Raw genomic sequence first — 21,997 nt, 5'->3', positions numbered from 1 at the left:
ACCAAATTCCCAAAACCTGTGCCTTGAGGAGTAACGCCCTGGGAAATAGGATGTAGACTGAGCAGATGGTCTTACTGACAGAAAGGGCACATAGCCACTGCCCACTGCATGACGGATGGTCTTCTTCACCTCCTGTGCCATTGAGGCTCCAAAGCAATACAGGTCCACACGGGAGGGAGTTGCCCCTAATGTTCCATTACAGGGAACCAGTTGTCCCCAGGAAAGCTGGCAAGGCACAGCACATCCGGGAGAGAGTCATGGGGGCACCCGTATAATTATCAGATGGAAAGATCACTAAGAATGGGGACCTGGGATTTTCGAGGTTCACCTGAGCAGATGACACCTGCATCTTCTGAGTGTCCACAGTTGTGTGAGTTCCAGCCATTGTGGGGGCAGCTCCACAGGTAGGACTCGTGCCCAGAGCAGCGCACATTGTCCAGCACAATCGGGCCTGAGCCCTGACCAAAGCGGGCATAACCTGGGGCCGAGGTGGCCCAGCCACAGCCCAGCTGCCTGCAGACCACGTTGGCATCACTGGTGTCCCAGTCGTCATCACACACGGTGCCCCACGAGCCTCCGTACAGGACCTCTACGCGGCCCTGACACCGGTCACCTCCGTTCACCAGCCTCAGGGCCAAACCCGATTCGGTCCCTGGCAGAAGACAGGAAAACAGTCTTTCTCTGTGTCCTTGAAGGAAGAACTCCTGCACTCTCAGTACTGGACCATTCCCTTCAGGGGGTGCATGCTGTGGGTTCAATTAATGTTCCCCAGCAACAGGACTCTCCTAAACGCCTTCAACCTCATTCCAACTCAAGGGCCCGTTTGATGCTATCCTTGAATGTCAGTGGACTAACACATGTTCACTGATGGTTGTCCACAACGTCAGGATTTCAATCCTGACCCCATATACAAGGGGAAAGTAGAAGCCCGCTTCCTCACATCGGACCACTGGACCACCCTGAACACTTGCTTCAGGCCCAGGGATCCAACACAGCAGCCACCAGCAGCCACGATGCTGTCCTACATCGTAGTGTTCGGAAGGTCTACCTTCACCCCACTGTCCTATATCAGGGACGCTCCTCCTGGACCCAAAGCTTGGGCTGAAGGATCTTTTTCCGATGATCATTTGCTCTTGTTCTCTCCAGCCCCAGGCTTGTACTGAATCTTAAACATTCCTTGATAATCGTGACAATGGGTAGTAGTAACTGTCACTGAATTGGAGCTGTGCATACTTAGAGCTGTGGTGGCCTCTGGGTGGCAGAAAAGAAACAAAACGTAGTAGCATTAGGCCTCCTTGCAGGAAGGTCACTTGCCACATTCAGTACTAGATGACACAGCATGATTCCTCAGTCTCCCTTGGACCCTGCCTTCACTACCCAAAGGGCTGGCCCCGCGCACTGACCATACCTGGTCCTCAGACCTTCAGGTGTCTAAAACGTGAGGGCTCTGCTCTTTGAAGAAGAAGGACACGTGCAGCAAGCTCATGAACATACCCCCACCATCACTAGCCTGCAGGAGATGCAAGTCCTAACCACAGTGAAAGAGCACCTCCCGCCCACTAGATGACTACAATAAAAGAGAATGAAGAAGTGTTGGCGAGGATGTGGAGAAAGCGGAACCCTCAGAAGCTCCAGGGGGAAACCGAATTTGGTCCATCTGCTACCCTAAACACTTCTGGGCATCCACAAAATGTAAACAGAAAATCATCATATCAACCGCATTCCCACTCCTAGATATAACCCAAATAATAGAAATAGGTAATTTATATATATATAAATTAGGTAGATGGATAGATAGATAGATAGATAGATAGATAGATAGATAGATAGATACATATGTTGCTGGGAATACTATTGAAAATACCCAAAGATCAAACAGTAAACACGTCTGGCAACAGGTGAAGGGGATTCATATATGGGTGGAGATGCATGTTGCCAATGTCTGCACGCCCCTTCATGGTGGACCTTGAGAAAGTCTGTGGCCTGAAAGAAGCCTGTCACAAAAGACCACCTGATAGCTGCTTCCTTTCACAGGAAATGTCCAGAACTGACGAATCCAGAGAGGAGAGAGGCAAGGCAGAGAGCAGATGGTCAAGGGAAAGTAGATTGGGATGTGACCGGTTCAGGGAATGAGATATCCATTAGATGTGGTGAGAAACTCTGGTACCGTGTTGTTGTTGAGGGCTGTAGCATTCCGTCAGTAGCCTAAAAGCCTCTCCACAGCACACAGTACAATGCTAACACTTACATAGGGAGAAGCACAGATGATGAGAGGGCAGAAAAGCAATAACTCTGACTTTTCTCCAGTCTTGGGTCACTGAGTCCCATGATCCTAGTCTCACTGGAGGATGTAACTAGCATGAGCTGAGACTCCTACCATCCCAAAGGAATACAAGCACCAGGTCTTGGGGCCATCCAGCCCTCTCACTTCCCACATAGATACTGCTCTAGCAACTCAGACCCTCATGCTGGGACAGAGGTCAGCTTGAGCAAGGGCCAATGTGGGCTGATATTCTCACAGAGGGGCAAGGCTCTGGGTGGGGACTCTAGGAGCCTGGGCAGCACACAGCAGGGAGACCTTGGGAGAGGGTCAGGCTCTGACAGGGGAGTGTCCTCTTCATGTCTCAAATCTCTTGCCCTGACACCATTCCTTTTATTAAACAAACCAGTTAAAACCTCTTTCCATGAGGTTCAAGGAGGGCCTAGAGCCATTTCCTCATCCTCTCCCCTGGGGAATATGAAGGTGGGCATATGGACCCAGATGACCAGCCCACAGAGCACAGGGACATGGTTCTAGTGAAGCAGGTATTGCCAAACAGACTGTTGAAACTCATTCCAGGATATGTCAGCCAGAGACCAGGGACTAGTGAAGACCTTTCTCCTGGTGACACAGGGGCTTGGGATTGGCAACTGCCCCTCACATGGAGTAAGCAAAGCAAGGGTGAAGCCCGTCCACATAAGAAACAGGAGAGAGAAGAAAATCTGGCGGCAGATAGTCATGAAACATCCACACCTGAAGTTCCTGAAGGTACACCTGCTCGAAACATCTTAAATGTGAGGACTTTGATATAATAGTTCTGTGCTAGGATAAGAGAAGCCGAGCTGGTTTCCTCTATCACTTACTGATATATCTCCAAACTGGAGGTTGACTGATAATAAAGGACCTCCCTCCCACAGGACCAGGGGGTGAGGTCAGATGCCAAACTCAGGATTTCAGAATTTCCCTGAAACCAGTTGAGTACTGGGAGAATTTGCATACTTTTCAGGATCTGCAGGATGCTTGCCCTAGGGAGTTGTATCCCACCAATCTTCAGAGAAACACAAAGCAGGATGACAAAGGATTAGAAACTTCTGTATCCCAGTGTTCCTGGAGGTATATCTGATCTAAATATCTTAAATGTGAGAGCCATGAGTTGAGCTCTCTGCTAGCTTTAGAGGAGCTGAACTGGGTTCTTGTCAATTGCAAGGACAAACTTCATGCTGACGTATCCCAAACTGGTAGGAGGCTGGAAAAATAACTCTTGTGGCTAAGGGAACCCCCACACACACTGGATTGGGAGGTGAGGTCAGACACCAATCTCAACATCTGAATTCATCCAGTCTGGTTGACTATGGAGTGATTTGGATGCTTAGCCAGCACTGAGGATGCTTACCATAGGTAGTTGTATACCACCAATCTGCAGAGAAAATTAAAATAGATTAGAAGGGATGGAAATAGAACAAACGTGGCTCAAAGTAATGAGTACATAGGACAGGGACAGTGGGGTTTGGGGAGTTCTGCTAGCTGAGAGTAAAAGGGGCATTGTGATCATTTTCACAGGGTCATGACAGTTGCACATCTGCATCCTGCCACTTTCCTCCTGGGTTGTGCTGTGCAAGTCGACTGCTCTGCTAACTTATCTGTGACAAAGCATTGCCTAATCAATCAGGTCCCTTCACATCTCTCGCTTGGCGAGTTTTTTTGTCCCTTAGAAAACCCTTGCCACTTGACTATCTTCACTCATGGACAACTGAGGGGATTCTCATATGAAGCCTGGAAGAAAGAGTCAGGGTCATCGAGGGTCAACCTGGAGCCAACTAGGTAGCCCTGTACCCAGAACACATACATCACTCCCATCCCCTGGGCTCTGTCCCACCACTATGGATATATACATTGGATGCTGATGAATCTGAGGATCTTGTAAGCCCTGAGCTGTGGAGAGGATTCCAGCCTGCTCTGATGGCCCTTCAAGAAGACATAAGTGGTCATCAGGTTCCATTCTCCCACTCAACTTGTCAGCCCAAGCTGCATACAGCTGAAATTCAAGGCACCCATGGCCTGGTCTCTGAACTTGTGGTCAGCTCTCTCCTGCAACTGTGGAAGGACTAGGTGAAAACTCATGAGCGCCATGTCTACTTAAGAGCAGCCTGATGGAGACTCAGTGACTGGGTGGGACACAAAATATGCCCATAAGTTCTCAAAAGAGCAGTAGCTTCCTCCCAAATGGGAAGAAGAGGGATGGATGGGATAGGCAAAAACGGACATTCCAAGTAGGGTCACCAAAGACTCACCTGGCTGGGGTGTGGATTGAGAGACAGCATCTGTGAAAAAGAAGGAAACAGGAGTCAGAAACAAAGCACACTTCTGTTCCAACTGGATCAGTGGTCAAGGAAATTCATCCCCTACCTACTGAGATCTAGCCTCCATGAGCTCCTGAATACACAGGGCCATGGCCTGCCATCATCTCTCAGTCCTGTGGGAGCCCCACCCTATGTCCCACTCCCCTTGCCTGCCATGGTGGGCCTGAATGCTGACATTCAGGAGGTGGAATGTCACTGCCAGGTCAGGACAGGCCACCAAAGCCATTTTGCTATTAGCAAGTGGGAACAGCAAGAATGAATCTGGGCAGTTAGCCTATTGAGACCCCCATTCCATCAGTCAGTGCTATGCTCCCAGTGTTTACAGGACTTTTTTAGGATTACTGTAGAAGGTCAACTGGTCCCCATAGTCCTATGTATTTCTTTGTCATTCCATGTTCTAGTGAGCTGCCGTTTCCTGCACCTTCCCCACTTCCCAAGTGCTCTTCACTGCCCTCAGAACTGGCAATTGAAACTGCCATCCTGTTCTCTGAATTGGCTTTAAGGAGGACCCAGAATAACAAACCATGGAGTGAAGGTAGTTCAGTTTACAACCAAATTCCCAAACCTGTGCCTTGAGGAGTAACGCCCTGGGGAAATAGGATGTAGACTGAGCAGATGGTCTTACTGACAGAAAGGGCACATAGCCACTGCCCACTGCATGACGGATGGTCTTCTTCACCTCCTGTGCCATGGAGGCTCCAAAGCAATACAGGTCCACACGGGAGTGGAGTTGCCCTAATGTTCCATTACAGGGAACCAGTTGTCCCCCAGGGGAAGGAAAGCTGGCAAGGCCACAGCACATCCGGGAGAGAGTCATGGGGGCACCCGTATAATTATCAGATGGAAAGATCACTAAGAATGGGGACCTGGGATTTCGAGGTTCACCTGAGCAGATGACACCTGCATCTTCTGAGTGTCCACAGTTGTGTGAGTTCCAGCCATTGTGGGGGCAGCTCCACAGGTAGGACTCGTGCCCAGAGCAGCGCACATTGTCCAGCACAATCGTGCCTGAGCCCTGACCAAAGCGGGCATAACCTGGGGCGAGGTGGCCCAGCCACAGCCCAGCTGCCTGCAGACCACGTTGGCATCACTGGTTGTCCCAGTCGTCATCACCACGGTGCCCCACGAGCCTCCGTACAGGACCTCTACGCGGCCCTGACACCGGTCACCTCCATTCACCAGCCTCAGGGCCAAACCCGATTCGGTCCCTGGCAGAAGACAGGAAAACAGTCTTTCTCTGTGTCCTTGAAGGAAGAACTCCTGCACTCTCAGTACTGGACCATTCCCTTCAGGGGGTGCATGCTGTGGGTTCAATTAATGTTCCCCAGCAACAGGACTCTCCTAAACGCCTTCAACCTCATTCCAACTCAAGGGCCCGTTTGATGCTATCCTTGAATGTCAGTGGACTAACACATGTTCACTGATGGTTGTCCACAACGTCAGGATTTCAATCCTGAGCCCCATATACAAGGGAAAGTAGAAGCCCGCTTCCTCACATCGGACCACTGGACCACCCTGAACACTTGCTTCAGGCCCAGGGATCCAACACAGCAGCCACCAGCAGCCACGATGCTGTCCTACATCGTAGTGTTCGGAAGGTCTACCTTCACCCCACTGTCCTATATCAGGGACGCTCCTCCTGGACCCAAAGCTTGGGCTGAAGGATCTTTTTCCGATGATCATTGCTCTTGTTCTCTCCAGCCCCAGGCTTGTACTGAATCTTAAACATTCCTTGATAATCGTGACAATGGGTAGTAGTAACTGTCACTGAATTGGAGCTGTGCATACTTAGAGCTGTGGTGGCCTCTGGGTGGCAGAAAAGAAACAAAACGTAGTAGCATTAGGCCTCCTTGCAGGAAGGTCACTTGCCACATTCAGTACTAGATGACACAGCATGATTCCTCAGTCTCCCTTGGACCCTGCCTTCACTACCCAAAGGGCTGGCCCCGCGCACTGACCATACCTGGTCCTCAGACCTTCAGGTGTCTAAAACGTGAGGGCTCTGCTCTTTGAAGAAGAAGGACACGTGCAGCAAGCTCATGAACATACCCCCACCATCACTAGCCTGCAGGAGATGCAAGTCCTAACCACAGTGAAAGAGCACCTCCCGCCCACTAGATGACTACAATAAAAGAAAATGAAGAAGTGTTGGCGAGGATGTGGAGAAAGCGGAACCCTCAGAAGCTCCAGGGGGAAACCGAATTTGGGTCCATCTGCTACCCTAAACACTTCTGGGCATCCACAAAATGTAAACAGACAATCATCATATCAACCGCATTCCCACTCCTAGATATAACCCCAAATAATAGAAATAGGTAATTTATATATATATAAATTAGGTAGATAGATAGATAGATAGATAGATACATATGTTGCTGGGAATACTATTGAAAATACCCAAAGATCAAACAGTAAACACATCTGGCAACAGGTGAAGGGGATTCATATATGGGTGGAGATGCATGTTGCCAATGTCTACACGCCCCTTCATGGTGGAACCTTGAGAAAGTCTGTGGCCTGAAAGAAGCCTGTCACAAAAGACCACCTGATAGCTGCTTCCATTCACAGGAAATGTCCAGAACTGACGAATCCAGAGAGAAGAGAGAGGCAAGGCAGAGAGCAGATGGTCAAGGGAAAGTAGATTGGGATGTGACCGGTTCAGGGAATGAGATATCCATTAGATGTGGTGAGAAACTCTGGTACTGTGTTGTTGTTGAGGGCTGTAGCATTCCGTCAGTAGCCTAAAAGCCTCTCCACAGCACACAGTACAATGCTAACACTTACATAGGGAGAAGCACAGATGATGAGAGGGCAGAAAAGCAATAACTCTGACATTTCTCCAGTCTTGGGGTCACTGAGTCCCATGATCCTAGTCTCACTGGAGGATGTAACTAGCATGAGCTGAGACTCCTACCATCCCAAAGGAATACAAGCACCAGGTCTTGGGGCCATCCAGCCCTCTCACTTCCCACATAGATACTGCTCTAGCAACTCAGACCCTCATGCTGGGGACAGAGGTCAGCTTGAGCAAGGGCCAATGTGGGCTGATATTCTCACAGAGGGGGCAAGGCTCTGGGTGGGGACTCTAGGAGCCTGGGCAGCACACAGCAGGGAGTCCTTGGGAGAGGGTCAGGCTCTGACAGGGGAGTGTCCCTCTTCATGTCTCAAATCTCTTGCCCTGACACCATTCCTTTTATTAAACAAACCAGTTAAAAACCTCTTTCCATGAGGTTCAAGGAGGGCCTAGAGCCATTTCCTCATCCTCTCCCCTGGGGAATATGAAGGTGGGCATATGGACCCAGATGACCAGCCCACAGAGCACAGGGACATGGTTCTAGTGAAGCAGGTATTGCCAAACAGACTGTTGAAACTCATTCCAGGATATGTCAGCCAGAGACCAGGGACTAGTGAAGACCTTTCTCCTGGTGACACAGGGGCTTGGGATTGGCAACTGCCCCTCAAATGGAGTAAGCAAAGCAAGGGTGAAGCCCGTCCACATAAGAAACAGGAGAGAGAAGAAAATCTGGCGGCAGATAGTCATGAAACATCCACACCTGAAGTTCCTGAAGGTACACCTGCTCGAAACATCTTAAATGTGAGGACTTTGATATAATAGTTCTGTGCTTAGGATAAGAGAAGCCGAGCTGGTTTCCTCTATCACTTACTGATATATCTCCAAACTGGAGGTTGACTGATAATAAAGGACCTCCCTCCCACAGGACCAGGGGTGAGGTCAGATGCCAAACTCAGGATTTCAGAATTTCCCTGAAACCAGTTGAGTACTGGGAGAATTTGCATACTTTTCAGGATCTGCAGGATGCTTGCCCTAGGGAGTTGTATCCCACCAATCTTCAGAGAAACACAAAGCAGGATGACAAAGGATTAGAAACTTCTGTATCCCAGTGTTCCTGGAGGTATATCTGATCTAAATATCTTACATGTGAGAGCCATTGAGTTGAGCTCTCTGCTAGCTTTAGAGGAGCTGAACTGGGTTCTTGTCAATTGCAAGGAAAAACTTCATGGCTGACGTATCTCCAAACTGGTAGGAGGCTGGAAAAATAACTCTTGTGGCTAAAGGGAACCCACACACACACTGGATGGGGAGGTGAGGTCAGACACTACACTCAACAATCTGGAGTTTCATCCAGTCGGGCGGACTATGGTGTGAATCTGGATACTTAGGCAGGCACTGAGGATGCTGACCATTGGTAGTTGTATACCACCGATATGCAGAGAAACACAAAGCAGGGTTAGAAAGGTTGGAAATAGAACCAAGCTTGGCTCAAGTGATGAGTCAGTGGGACAGGGACAGTGGCGTCTGGTGAGTTCTGCTAGCTGGAGGGGAAAGGGGGAATCATGAGAGATTTTGGCAGGCATCATGACACTTGCACACCTGCATCCTGCCCCCTTCCACCTGCGGGTGCGGGGGGGCTGTGTAAGCCTCCTGCTCTGATACCTTTTCTGGTGCAAAGACCTTGTGTACATCAGCCAGATCCCTCCAGATCTCTCAGCCTGGCATGTCCCTTGTCCCTTAGAAACCTTTGCCACTTGTCTATCCTGACTCATAGATGACATAGGAGATCCTCACAGGAATCTTGGAAGAAAGAGTCAGGAGCATTCAGGGTCAACATGGAGCCAGCTGTATATCCCTGTATCTAGAGCACCTTCTTCTCATAGTGGTCTCAAATCCCTGGGGCTCTGTCCCTACCACTTTGGATATACACATTGGATTGTGATAAATCTGAGGGTGATGCAAATGCTGAACATTGGGAAGGATCCAGCCTGCTCTGACGGCTCTCTAAGAAGACATCAGTGCTCCCTATGGCTCCTTCTCCCACTCTGCTGTCTCCCCAGACAGCATTTCAATTGAAATTCTTGGCACCCATGGCTAGTTCTCTGAATTGGTAGGCAACAGTCTCTTGGGATGCTGGGAAAGGATTAGATGATAACTCATGGATGATGGGAAAATGGGGCCATTTGAATCCCGTGTCCACGTAAGAGCTGCCTGTTAGAGGCTCAGTGACTGGGAACCACAAAATGTGCCCACAAGGTCCTCAAGGAGCAATGATTCACCCGAAATGGAGAGAAAAGGGATGGATGGGAAAGGAGAAAAGAAACATTCCAAATACGGTGGCACAGACTTACCTTGCTGGATGGTTGATTCGGGTGGAGTAGCTATGAGAAAGAAACACAAGTCAGACACAAAGCACATGGGTGTTGCAACGGAATCAAAGATCAGAGAACATCATCCTATCTATCCGTCCTGAGATCAAGCCTCCATGTGGTCCTGAGTAGACAGAGCCATGGCCTGCCATAGCCTCTCAGTCCTGTGGGAGCCTAATCCTATGTCCTACTGCCATTGTCTGCCTCAATGTGGCTGAGGACTTAGGATCCAGCAGGTTGAATATCACTGTCAGGCAGACAAGCAACCAGGCACGAGGGACTATCCAACCCTCTCAGTTCTTCCACCCATACTGCACTGTCAACTCAGACCCTGAGACTGGACCAGAGGCCAGTTCAAGAGCAGAGGCCAACATAGGCTGAGACAGCAATTGAGAGGGAGGGCTCTGTGTGGGGGCTGTGGAAGCCAGGGCTGCACTCAGCAGATAGTACTTGGGAGAGGGCCAAACTCAACAGGGCAGTGTTCTCTTCATGTCTCAAATCTTTTGCACTGATTTTGTGGCAGACAAACTATCCTTTCTATGAAACACACCAGTCAAAATGTCTTTCCATGAGGTTCCAGTAGGGCCTAGTGCCAACTCCTCTCCATTACCTAGGGTAATATGAAGGGGAGCATATGGACCCTGACCAGCCCATCAGACACAGGAACAAGGTTCTAGCAGTTTTTGACAAACAAGCTACCTAGATTCTTTCCAGGAAATGCCAGTCAGTGATCAGGGCACAAGTAGAGTCCTTCTCTTATGACACAGGGGCTTGGGGTTGGCAACTGCCTCTCACATGCAGAAAGCAAAGCAAGGGTGAAGCCCGTCCACATAAGAAACAGGAGAGAGAAGAAAATCTGGCGGCAGATAGTCATGAAACATCCACACCTGACGTTCCTGAAGGTACACCTGCTCGAAACATCTTAAATGTGAGGACTTTGATATAATAGTTCTGCGCTAAGATAAGAGAAGCCGAGCTGGTTTCCTCTATCACTTACTGATATATCTCCAAACTGGAGGTTGACTGATAATAAAGGACCTCCCTCCCACAGGACCAGGGGGTGAGGTCAGATGCCAAACTCAGGATTTCAGAATTTCCCTGAAACCAGTTGAGTACTGGGAGAATTTGCATACTTTTCAGGATGTGCAGGATGCTTGCCCTAGGGAGTTGTATCCCACCAATCTTCAGAGAAACACAAAGCAGGATGACAAAGGATTAGAAACTTCTGTATCCCAGTGTTCCTGGAGGTATATCTGATCTAAATATCTTACATGTGAGAGCCATTGAGTTGAGCTCTCTGCTAGCTTTAGAGGAGCTGAACTGGGTTCTTGTCATTTGCAAGGAAAAACTTCATGGCTGACGTATCTCCAAACTGGTAGGAGGCTGGAAAAATAACTCTTGTGGCTAAAGGGAACCCCCCCACACACTGGATTGGGAGGTGAGGTCAGACACCAATCTCAACATCTGAATTCATCCAGTCTGGTTGACTATGGAGTGATTTGGATGCTTAAGCCAGCACTGAGGATGCTTACCATAGGTAGTTGTATACCACCAATCTGCAGAGAAAATTAAAATAGGATTAGAATGGATGGAAATAGAACAAACGTGGCTCAAGTAATGAGTACATAGGACAGGGACAGTGGGGTTTGGGGAGTTCTGCTAGCTGAGAGTAAAAGGGGCATTGTGATCATTTTCACAGGGTCATGACAGTTGCACATCTGCATCCTGCCACTTTCCTCCTGGGTGTGCTGTGCAAGTCGACTGCTCTGCTAACTTATCTGTGACAAAGCATTGCCTAATCAATCAGGTCCCTTCACATCTCTCGCTTGGCGAGTTTTTTTGTCCCTTAGAAAACCCTTGCCACTTGTCTATCTTCACTCATGGACAACTGAGGGGATTCTCATATGAAGCCTGGAAGAAAGAGTCAGGGTCATCGAGGGTCAACCTGGAGCCAACTAGGTAGCCCTGTACCCAGAACACATCCATCACTCCCATCCCCTGGGCTCTGTCCCACCACTATGGATATATACATTGGATGCTGATGAATCTGAGGATCTTGTAAGCCCTGAGCTGTGGAGAGGATCCAGCCTGCTCTGATGGCCCTTCAAGAAGACATAAGTGGTCATCAGGTTCCATTCTCCCACTCAACTTGTCAGCCCAAGCTGCATACAGCTGAAATTCAAGGCACCCATGGCCTGGTCTCTGAACTTGTGGTCAGCTCTCTCCTGCAACTGTGGAAGGACTAGGTGAAAACTCATGAGCGCCATGTCTACTTAAGAGCAGCCTGATGGAGACTCAGTGACTGGGTGGGACACAAAATATGCCCATAAGTTCTCAAAAGAGCAGTAGCTTCCTCCCAAATGGGAAGAAGAGGGATGGATGGGATAGGCAAAAACGGACATTCCAAGTAGGGTCACCAAAGACTCACCTGGCTGGGGTGTGGATTGAGAGACAGCATCTGTGAAAAAGAAGGAAACAGGAGTCAGAAACAAAGCACACTTCTGTTCCAACTGGATCAGTGGTCAAGGAAATTCATCCCCTACCTACTGAGATCTAGCCTCCATGAGCTCCTGAATACACAGGGCCATGGCCTGCCATCATCTCTCAGTCCTGTGGGAGCCCCACCCTATGTCCCACTCCCCTTGCCTGCCATGGTGGGCCTGAATGCTGACATTCAGGAGGTGGAATGTCACTGCCAGGTCAGGACAGGCCACCAAAGCCATTTTGCTATTAGCAAGTGGGAACAGCAAGAATGAATCTGGGCAGTTAGCCTATTGAGACCCCCATTCCATCAGTCAGGTGCTATGCTCCCAGTGTTTACAGGCTTTTTTAGGATTACTGTAGAAGGTCAACTTGGTCCCCATAGTCCTATGTATTTCTTTGTCATTCCATGTTCTAGTGAGCTGCCGTTTCCTGCACCTTCCCCACTTCCCAAGTGCTCTTCACTGCCCTCAGAACTGGCAATTGAAACTGCCATCCTGTTCTCTGAATTGGCTTTAAGGAGGACCCAGAATAACAAACCATGGAGTGAAGGTAGTTCAGTTTACAACCAAATTCCCAAAACCTGTGCCTTGAGGAGTAACGCCCTGGGAAATAGGATGTAGACTGAGCAGATGGTCTTACTGACAGAAAGGGCACATAGCCACTGCCCACTGCATGACGGATGGTCTTCTTCACCTCCTGTGCCATTGAGGCTCCAAAGCAATACAGGTCCACACGGGAGGGAGTTGCCCCTAATGTTCCATTACAGGGAACCAGTTGTCCCCAGGAAAGCTGGCAAGGCACAGCACATCCGGGAGAGAGTCATGGGGGCACCCGTATAATTATCAGATGGAAAGATCACTAAGAATGGGGACCTGGGATTTTCGAGGTTCACCTGAGCAGATGACACCTGCATCTTCTGAGTGTCCACAGTTGTGTGAGTTCCAGCCATTGTGGGGGCAGCTCCACAGGTAGGACTCGTGCCCAGAGCAGCGCACATTGTCCAGCACAATCGGGCCTGAGCCCTGACCAAAGCGGGCATAACCTGGGGCCGAGGTGGCCCAGCCACAGCCCAGCTGCCTGCAGACCACGTTGGCATCACTGGTGTCCCAGTCGTCATCACACACGGTGCCCCACGAGCCTCCGTACAGGACCTCTACGCGGCCCTGACACCGGTCACCTCCGTTCACCAGCCTCAGGGCCAAACCCGATTCGGTCCCTGGCAGAAGACAGGAAAACAGTCTTTCTCTGTGTCCTTGAAGGAAGAACTCCTGCACTCTCAGTACTGGACCATTCCCTTCAGGGGGTGCATGCTGTGGGTTCAATTAATGTTCCCCAGCAACAGGACTCTCCTAAACGCCTTCAACCTCATTCCAACTCAAGGGCCCGTTTGATGCTATCCTTGAATGTCAGTGGACTAACACATGTTCACTGATGGTTGTCCACAATGTCAGGATTTCAATCCTGAACCCCATATACAAGGGGAAAGTAGAAGCCCGCTTCCTCACATCGGACGACTGGACCACCCTGAACACTTGCTTCAGGCCCAGGGATCCAACACAGCAGCCACCAGCAGCCACGATGCTGTCCTACATCGTAGTGTTCGGAGAGTCTACCTTCACCCCACTGTCCTATATCAGGGACGCTCCTCCTGGACCCAAAGCTTGGGCTGAAGGATCTTTTTCCGATGATCATTTGCTCTTGTTCTCTCCAGCCCCAGGCTTGTACTGAATCTTAAACAATCCTCTGATAATTGTGACAATGGGTGGTAGTAACTGTCACTGAATTGGAGCTGTGCATACTTAGAGCTGTGGTGGCCTCTGGGTGGCAGAAAAGAAACAAAACGTAGTAGCATTAGGCCTCCTTGCAGGAAGGTCACTTGCCACATTCAGTACTAGATGACACAGCATGATTCCTCAGTCTCCCTTGGACCCTGCCTTCACTACCCAAAGGGCTGGCCCCGCGCACTGACCATACCTGGTCCTCAGACCTTCAGGTGTCTAAAACGTGAGGGCTCTGCTCTTTGAAGAAGAAGGACACGTGCAGCAAGCTCATGAACATACCCCCACCATCACTAGCCTGCAGGAGATGCAAGTCCTAACCACAGTGAAAGAGCACCTCCCGCCCACTAGATGACTACAATAAAAGAGAATGAAGAAGTGTTGGCGAGGATGTGGAGAAAGCGGAACCCTCAGAAGCTCCAGGGGGAAACCGAATTTGGTCCATCTGCTACCCTAAACACTTCTGGGCATCCACAAAATGTAAACAGAAAATCATCATATCAACCGCATTCCCACTCCTAGATATAACCCAAATAATAGAAATAGGTAATTTATATATATATATAAATTAGGTAGATGGATAGATAGATAGATAGATAGATAGATACATATGTTGCTGGGAATACTATTGAAAATACCCAAAGATCAAACAGTAAACACGTCTGGCAACAGGTGAAGGGGATTCATATATGGGTGGAGATGCATGTTGCCAATGTCTACACGCCCCTTCATGGTGGACCTTGAGAAAGTCTGTGGCCTGAAAGAAGCCTGTCACAAAAGACCACCTGATAGCTGCTTCCTTTCACAGGAAATGTCCAGAACTGACGAATCCAGAGAGAAGAGAGAGGCAAGGCAGAGAGCAGATGGTCAAGGGAAAGTAGATTGGGATGTGACCGGTTCAGGGAATGAGATATCCATTAGATGTGGTGAGAAACTCTGGTACCGTGTTGTTGTTGAGGGCTGTAGCATTCCGTCAGTAGCCTAAAAGCCTCTCCACAGCACACAGTACAATGCTAACACTTACATAGGGAGAAGCACAGATGATGAGAGGGCAGAAAAGCAATAACTCTGACTTTTCTCCAGTCTTGGGTCACTGAGTCCCATGATCCTAGTCTCACTGGAGGATGTAACTAGCATGAGCTGAGACTCCTACCATCCCAAAGGAATACAAGCACCAGGTCTTGGGGCCATCCAGCCCTCTCACTTCCCACATAGATACTGCTCTAGCAACTCAGACCCTCATGCTGGGACAGAGGTCAGCTTGAGCAAGGGCCAATGTGGGCTGATTTTCTCACAGAGGGGCAAGGCTCTGGGTGGGGACTCTAGGAGCCTGGGCAGCACACAGCAGGGAGACCTTGGGAGAGGGTCAGTCTCTGACAGGGGAGTGTCCTCTTCATGTCTCAAATCTCTTGCCCTGACACCATTCCTTTTATTAAACAAACCAGTTAAACCTCTTTCCATGAGGTTCAAGGAGGGCCTAGAGCCATTTCCTCATCCTCTCCCCTGGGGAATATGAAGGTGGGCATATGGACCCAGATGACCAGCCCACAGAGCACAGGGACGTGGTTCTAGTGAAGCAGGTATTGCCAAACAGACTGTTGAAACTCATTCCAGGATATGTCAGCCAGAGACCAGGGACTAGTGAAGACCTTTCTCCTGGTGACACAGGGGCTTGGGGTGGCAACTGCCCCTCACATGGAGTAAGCAAAGCAAGGGTGAAGCCCGTCCACATAAGAAACAGGAGAGAGAAGAAAATCTGGCGGCAGATAGTCATGAAACATCCACACCTGAAGTTCCTGAAGGTACACCTGCTCTAAACATCTTAAATGTGAGGACTTTGATATAATAGTTCTGTGCTAGGATAAGAGAAGCCAAGCTGGTTTCCTCTATCACTTACTGATATATCTCCAAACTGGTGGTTGACTGATAATAATCACGTTTGGATAAAGGACCTCCCTCCCACAGGACCAGGGGGTGAGGTCAGATGCCAAACTCAGGATTTCAGAATTTCCCTGAAACCAGTTGAGTACTGGGAGAATTTGCATACTTTTCAGGATGTGCAGGATGCTTGCCCTAGGGAGTTGTATCCCACCAATCTTCAGAGAAACACAAAGCAGGATGACAAAGGATTAGAAACTTCTGTATCCCAGTGTTCCTGGAGGTATATCTGATCTAAATATCTTACATGTGAGAGCCATTGAGTTGAGCTCTCTGCTAGCTTTAGAGGAGCTGAACTGGGTTCTTGTCAAATGCAAACAAAAACGTCATGACTGACATCTCCCCAAACTGGTAGGAGGCTGGAAAAATAACTCTTGTGGCTAAAGGGAACCCCCACACACACTGGATGGGGAGGTGAGGTCAGACACTACACTCAACAATCTGGAGTTTCATCCAGTCGGGCTGACTATGGTGTGAATCTGGATACTTAGGCAGGCACTGAGGATGCTGACCATTGGTAGTTGTATACCACCGATATGCAGAGAAACACAAAGCAGGGTTAGAAAGGTTGGAAATAGAACCAAGCTTGGCTCAAGTGATGAGTCAGTGGGACAGGGACAGTGGCGTCTGGTGAGTTCTGCTAGCTGGAGGGGAAAGGGGGAATCATGAGAGTTTTTGGCAGGCATCATGACACTTGCACACCTGCATCCTGCCCCCTTCCACCTGCGGGGGGCGGGGCTGTGCAAGCCTCCTGCTCTGATACCTTTTCTGGTGCAAAGACCTTGTGTACATCAGCCAGATCCCTCCACATCTCTCAGCCTGGCATGTCCCTTGTCCCTTAGAAACCTTTGCCACTTGTCTATCTTGACTCATAGATGACGCAGGAGATCCTCACAGGAATCTTGGAAGAAGGAGTCAGGAGCATTCAGGGTCAACATGGAGCCAGCTGTATATCCCTGTATCTAGAGCACCTTCTTCTCATAGTGGTCTCAAATCCCTGGGGCTCTGTCCCTACCACTTTGGATATACACATTGGATTGTGATAAATCTGAGGGTGATGCAAATGCTGAACATTGGGAAGGGTCCAGCCTGCTCTGACGGCTCTCTAAGAAGACATCAGTGCTCCCTATGGTTCCTTCTCCCACTCTGCTGTCTCCCCAGACAGCATTTCAATTGAAATTCTTGGCACCCATGGCTAGTTCTCTGAATTGGTAGGCAACAGTCTCTTGGGATGCTGGGAAAGGATTAGATGATAACTCATGGATGATGGGAAAATGGGGCCATTTGAATCCCGTGTCCACGTAAGAGCTGCCTGTTAGAGGCTCAGTGACTGGGAACCACAAAATGTGCCCACAAGGTCCTCAAGGAGCAATGATTCACCCGAAATGGAGAGAAAAGGGATGGATGGGAAAGGAGAAAAGAAACATTCCAAATACGGTGGCACAGACTTACCTGGCTGGATGGTTGATTCGGGTGGAGTAGCTATGAGAAAGAAACACAAGTCAGACACAAAGCACATGGGTGTTGCAACGGAATCAAAGATCAGAGAACATCATCCTATCTATCCGTCCTGAGATCAAGCCTCCATGTGGTCCTGAGTAGACAGACCATGGCCTGCCATAGCTTCTCAGTCCTGTGGGAGCCTAATCCTATGTCCTACTGCCATTGTCTGCCTCAATGTGGCTGAGGACTTAGGATCCAGCAGGTTGAATATCACTGCCAGGCTCAAAACAGGCCACGAAAGTCATTGCACTATCTCCATTTGGGAACAGCAAGAATGAGTTTGGACACAGCCTGAAATAGCTCGGAGTCCACTAGCTCAGGGGCAATGGTCTCAGTCTTTACAGGTAGTTTGGTCCTGGTAGGGGGTCAGGCTCAGCAATGGGGAACTAGCTAACAAGTTGGGGGTCATAGCTCTGTAATGAGATCAAAGGCAGCCAATTAAGTTGATGGGAAGAAAACATTCAAGGACATCCACAAGTGGCCATTTCAGTTCTTAGGCATGAAGGAAAGCTGTTGAGCAATAGCCATTCCAGGATGGAAAATTTACTTGTAAAGAGTTGATTAGTTGTGAAATTATCCATTTACTGTCTGCCTCCCTTCTTGCGGAACTTTTGTGGTAACCCAAGTAATATCTTCGATTTCTTTAAAAGAAGGGGAGTAGATCTCCTTATTGAAACAAAAGTTACCCACAAGGCAGGAAGGATTAAAAGGCTGCATGTCTCGAGGGAGAGGCAGCCTGTGTGTGTGCGTATATCTTGGGTGCAGTGTATGGCGGGCCAGGTCTGTGTAGTTTACATGCACAAGGTCAAGCAGCCTGTGCATTTACAGGCCTCTACTGCATGGACAGCCTATCTGGAGATGATAACCCCGTGTCCTTAGATGGAAACATATGATACCTACCATAAGTGGTTGTAGATGAAGGGTGCCACCAATCTAAAAAGAAAATGAAGTAATTTCAGGACTTTAGTGGAAAAGTTTTCACTCTGTGCTCATTAGTTTGGTAAGAAAAGGTCAATTCTATCTTTTCCTGATGAACTTTTCAGAGTCTGGGCAATTCCACTTTACGCTGTGGATGGGCCAGATGGCTTGGAGTATGGCGCTAGTACTTCCCAGCATACTCGGCACTGAGTGGAATTTCCACCGTGTGGCAGAAAACACTTTAAGGATGCCTCTCTCAACATGAAGGAATTCAGGAACACGCAAGCACTGGTAGGAGTTCTGTTGGTGTGTATTTCTCAGACAACCCCAATTCTGACTTGAACTTTTACTTTATCTGATATGAACAGAGGGGATCAAATGCTCTTCCACTACAGACTTATGAGTAAACCCTCAGAGCAGAGAGGGGCAGAGGATACAGATGGGCCAGTTGTCTCAACTTAGGAGCCAACACCCTAGGGACTTAGTTGCTGGTCACTGTAGCAAATACCAGAGTCCTCCAAGGGGAGAGCCTCGTCCTCTCTTCCAACTTCTAGAAACATGAGAGTCAAATATCAGACATGATTCATGCTGGGCTGGGCACAGCTACTCACCTGTCGTATTGGGAGGGTTTCCAGTAGATGCTGCAAAGTAAGAGGACACATCATCAGTCTGTGAACGATGTGCAGAAAGAGGCCTCTCAGGCTTCAGACAAACAGAAGTGCTGAGGGTCTGTCCCCGCTAGAACTAAGAAAGACTTGCGGGGAGTGGTCCTGAGGAGTAGAGCTGGTAAATACCCTCAGGGGCAGGATCCCACAAGGAACAGTGTGGCAGGAATTTGGTCTCTAAACCATTATGCCCATTCAAACAGGACTCCTCCACCGGCACTTTAAAGAAGGTGCTATGATCCACCTGAAAAACTGATGTACGTCAGGATGATGGGTGATGCAGCTTCCTCTCAAGCTATGGGAGAAAGCCCTGCCCTTCCATGACACTCAGGAATATGAAATAACAGTGAAAGAAATGAGTTTTATCTAGAAAAAAATAACAAACAGAAACAGAGGGCCAGCATTGTAAGGACCCACCTGAACAGATGACACTTGCGTCCTCATAGTGCCCACAGTTGTGTGAATTCCAGCCACTGTGGCTACAGCTCCACAGGTAGGACTCATACCCAGAACAGCTCACGTCGTCCAGCACAATCGGGCCAGATCCCTGACCAAAGTGGGCATTGTGTGGGGCCGAGGTGGCCCAGCCACAGCCCAGTTGCCTGCAGACCACGTTGGCATCATTCGTGTCCCAGCCGTCATCACACACGGTGCCCCATGAGCCTCTGTACAGGACCTCCACGCGGCCCTGACACCGGTCACCTCCATTCACCAGCCTCAGGGCCAACCCCGAATCAGTCTCTAGTGGGAGACAGGAAATTTTTCTGGTTTTGAAGGAAGAACTCCTGTACTCTGATTGTAAGATAATTCCTTTCAGGGGACACAAGTTCTGGTTTCAATTAATGTTCCCCAGCAACAGGGGTCTCAGAATCTTGCTCCTCATCATCCTTAAGGGGCTACTTGATGTTACCCCCCGAGTGTCAGCTGATGTATGCATGTAACAACTGATTGCACACCATATCAGGATTTGAAATCCTAAGGCTGGTCCCACAATGCAAGGGAGAATATGAGGAGCCGGTAGTCTGACATGGACCATTGAGACCACCCAGAACGTGTGCTTCAGCCCCAAAGATCCATCCAGCCTCCAAGAAGGAGCAGTCCTAGGTCCTAGTGTTCAGAGAGTCTACTTTCACCCAACGGTCCTGATCACAGACCCTTCTCCCGAGCCCAAGGCTTGTTCTGAAGGATCCCTTTCTGCTGACCACTTGATCCTGTTCTCTCAAGCCCCATGCTTGTACTGCATCTCAACAATCCTCTGATTATCAAGAAGATGGGCAGGAGTAACTATCACTCATCTTAGCTGTGCATACATAGTGCTGCCTAGGACTCTGGAGGCAGAAAAGTAACAAAACATGGTAGCATTAGGCCTCCTTGCAAAATGGGCATTTTCTAAGTTAAGCAGGAGACCACACATTACGTTTCCTCAGTCTCCTATGTATCCTGCCTTCTTTCTGCCATGAGCTAGACAGTGGCACTGACAGTAGTCTGGTCCTAGGGCCTCAAGGGTCTATAAAGTGAGGACTCTGCTCTACAAAGAAGAGAGACACGTGCATCGACCAAGTGAACACATCCCCACCATAAGTATCCTTGCAGGAGATAAAAATCCTACACATGGTGAGAAAGTACCTCCTGCCTACAAGATGGCTAAAATAAAAGACACAGAAGAAGTGTTGGTGAGGATGTGGAGAAACCAGAGCTCTCCAATGCCACCTAGGGAAACCTGAATTGGTACAGCTGCTATGCTAAACATTTCTTTGTTTCCTCAAAACGGAAATATATAATCATCATGTGACTCGCAATTTCACTCCTAGATACTCACTCAGAGGAGTTGGAAATAGGTGTTTGACAAAATCATGTGCACAGAAGGTCCGGGAAGATGATTCAACATAGTCAGGGATGGAAACACTCCACTTCATCTGTCCATCAACAGATGAATGGGATCATAATATGGGTGGGGATACATGTTGCCAAAGTTTACACACTTCTTTGTGGTGAGTTCTGAGAAAAGTCTGCTGGCTGGCTGAAAGAAGCCAGTCACAAAAGGCAACATGATGGCTACCTCCATTCGCAGGAAATGTTCAGAAAATGCAAATCTAGACAAAGAAGGCAGCCAGGTGAGAGCTGGGGGAACACAGGTACGGGTTGGACTAGTTCAGGGTATGGGATATTCATTAAGGCGATAAGAAACTCTGGAACTAAATAACTGATGCTTGTAGCAATCATTAAACTAAGAAGTCTCAACTACCTAGTAAATTGGTACGTTTTATATTTAGAGTAATCACAGACCCTGAAAGGGCAGAAAAGCATTAATTTTTGGCCTTTTCTCTAGTGCTGGGGCACTGAATCCATGATCTCAGTCTCACTGGAGGGTGTACTTAGCATGAGCTGAGATTCCTACAGTCTACAAGGAAGACAAGCAGCCAGGCACGAGGGACTATCCAGACCTTTCAGTTCTTCCACCCATACTGCACTGTCAACTCAGACCCTGACACTGGACCAGAGGCCAGTTCAAGAGCAGAGGCCAACATAGGCTGAGACACCTATTGAGAGGGAGGGCTCTGTGTGGGGGCTGTGGAAGCCAGGGCTGCACTCAGCAGATAGTACTTGGGAGAGGGCCAAACTCAACAGGGCAGTGTTCTCTTCATGTCTCAATTCTCTTGCACTGATTTTGTTGTAGACAAACTATCCTTTCTGTGGAACACACAAGTCAAAACCTTTTCTGTGACGTTCAAGTGGGAACTAGAGCCAACTCCTCTCCATTTCCCCGGGCAGAATACGAAGGTGGGCATATGGACCCTGACCAGCCCATCAGACACAGGAACATGGTCCCATTGAAGCAAGTATTGCCAAGCAGACTATCTAAAGTCCTCACAGGAAATGTCAGCCAGCCCTCTGGGCACAAGCAGAGTCCTTCTATGACACAGGGGC

The 21,997-nt window shown here is 48.9% G+C and overlaps 1 protein-coding gene across 1 annotated transcript in view; it reads right to left on the bottom strand.

The window, feature by feature from the left end:
• Positions 1–21,997, bottom strand: part of DMBT1 (deleted in malignant brain tumors 1) — a 150,534-nt gene that overhangs the window by 76,641 nt on the left and 51,896 nt on the right. Inside the window, 13 exon segments of the mRNA XM_038579001.1 lie at positions 329–652; positions 3,654–3,677; positions 4,552–4,581; positions 5,506–5,664; positions 5,667–5,828; positions 9,766–9,795; positions 11,316–11,339; positions 12,212–12,241; positions 13,160–13,483; positions 17,436–17,465; positions 18,387–18,419; positions 19,016–19,045; positions 19,487–19,810. Coding sequence (XP_038434929.1) covers positions 329–652; positions 3,654–3,677; positions 4,552–4,581; positions 5,506–5,664; positions 5,667–5,828; positions 9,766–9,795; positions 11,316–11,339; positions 12,212–12,241; positions 13,160–13,483; positions 17,436–17,465; positions 18,387–18,419; positions 19,016–19,045; positions 19,487–19,810 — 1,524 coding nt within the window.

The sequence above is a fragment of the Canis lupus genome, chromosome 28, assembly GCF_011100685.1.
Source record: "Canis lupus familiaris isolate Mischka breed German Shepherd chromosome 28, alternate assembly UU_Cfam_GSD_1.0, whole genome shotgun sequence".
Lineage (NCBI taxonomy): Eukaryota > Metazoa > Chordata > Mammalia > Carnivora > Canidae > Canis > Canis lupus.
Note: the sequence above shows the minus strand (reverse complement) of the source record. Positions and strands in the feature narration are given on the sequence as shown.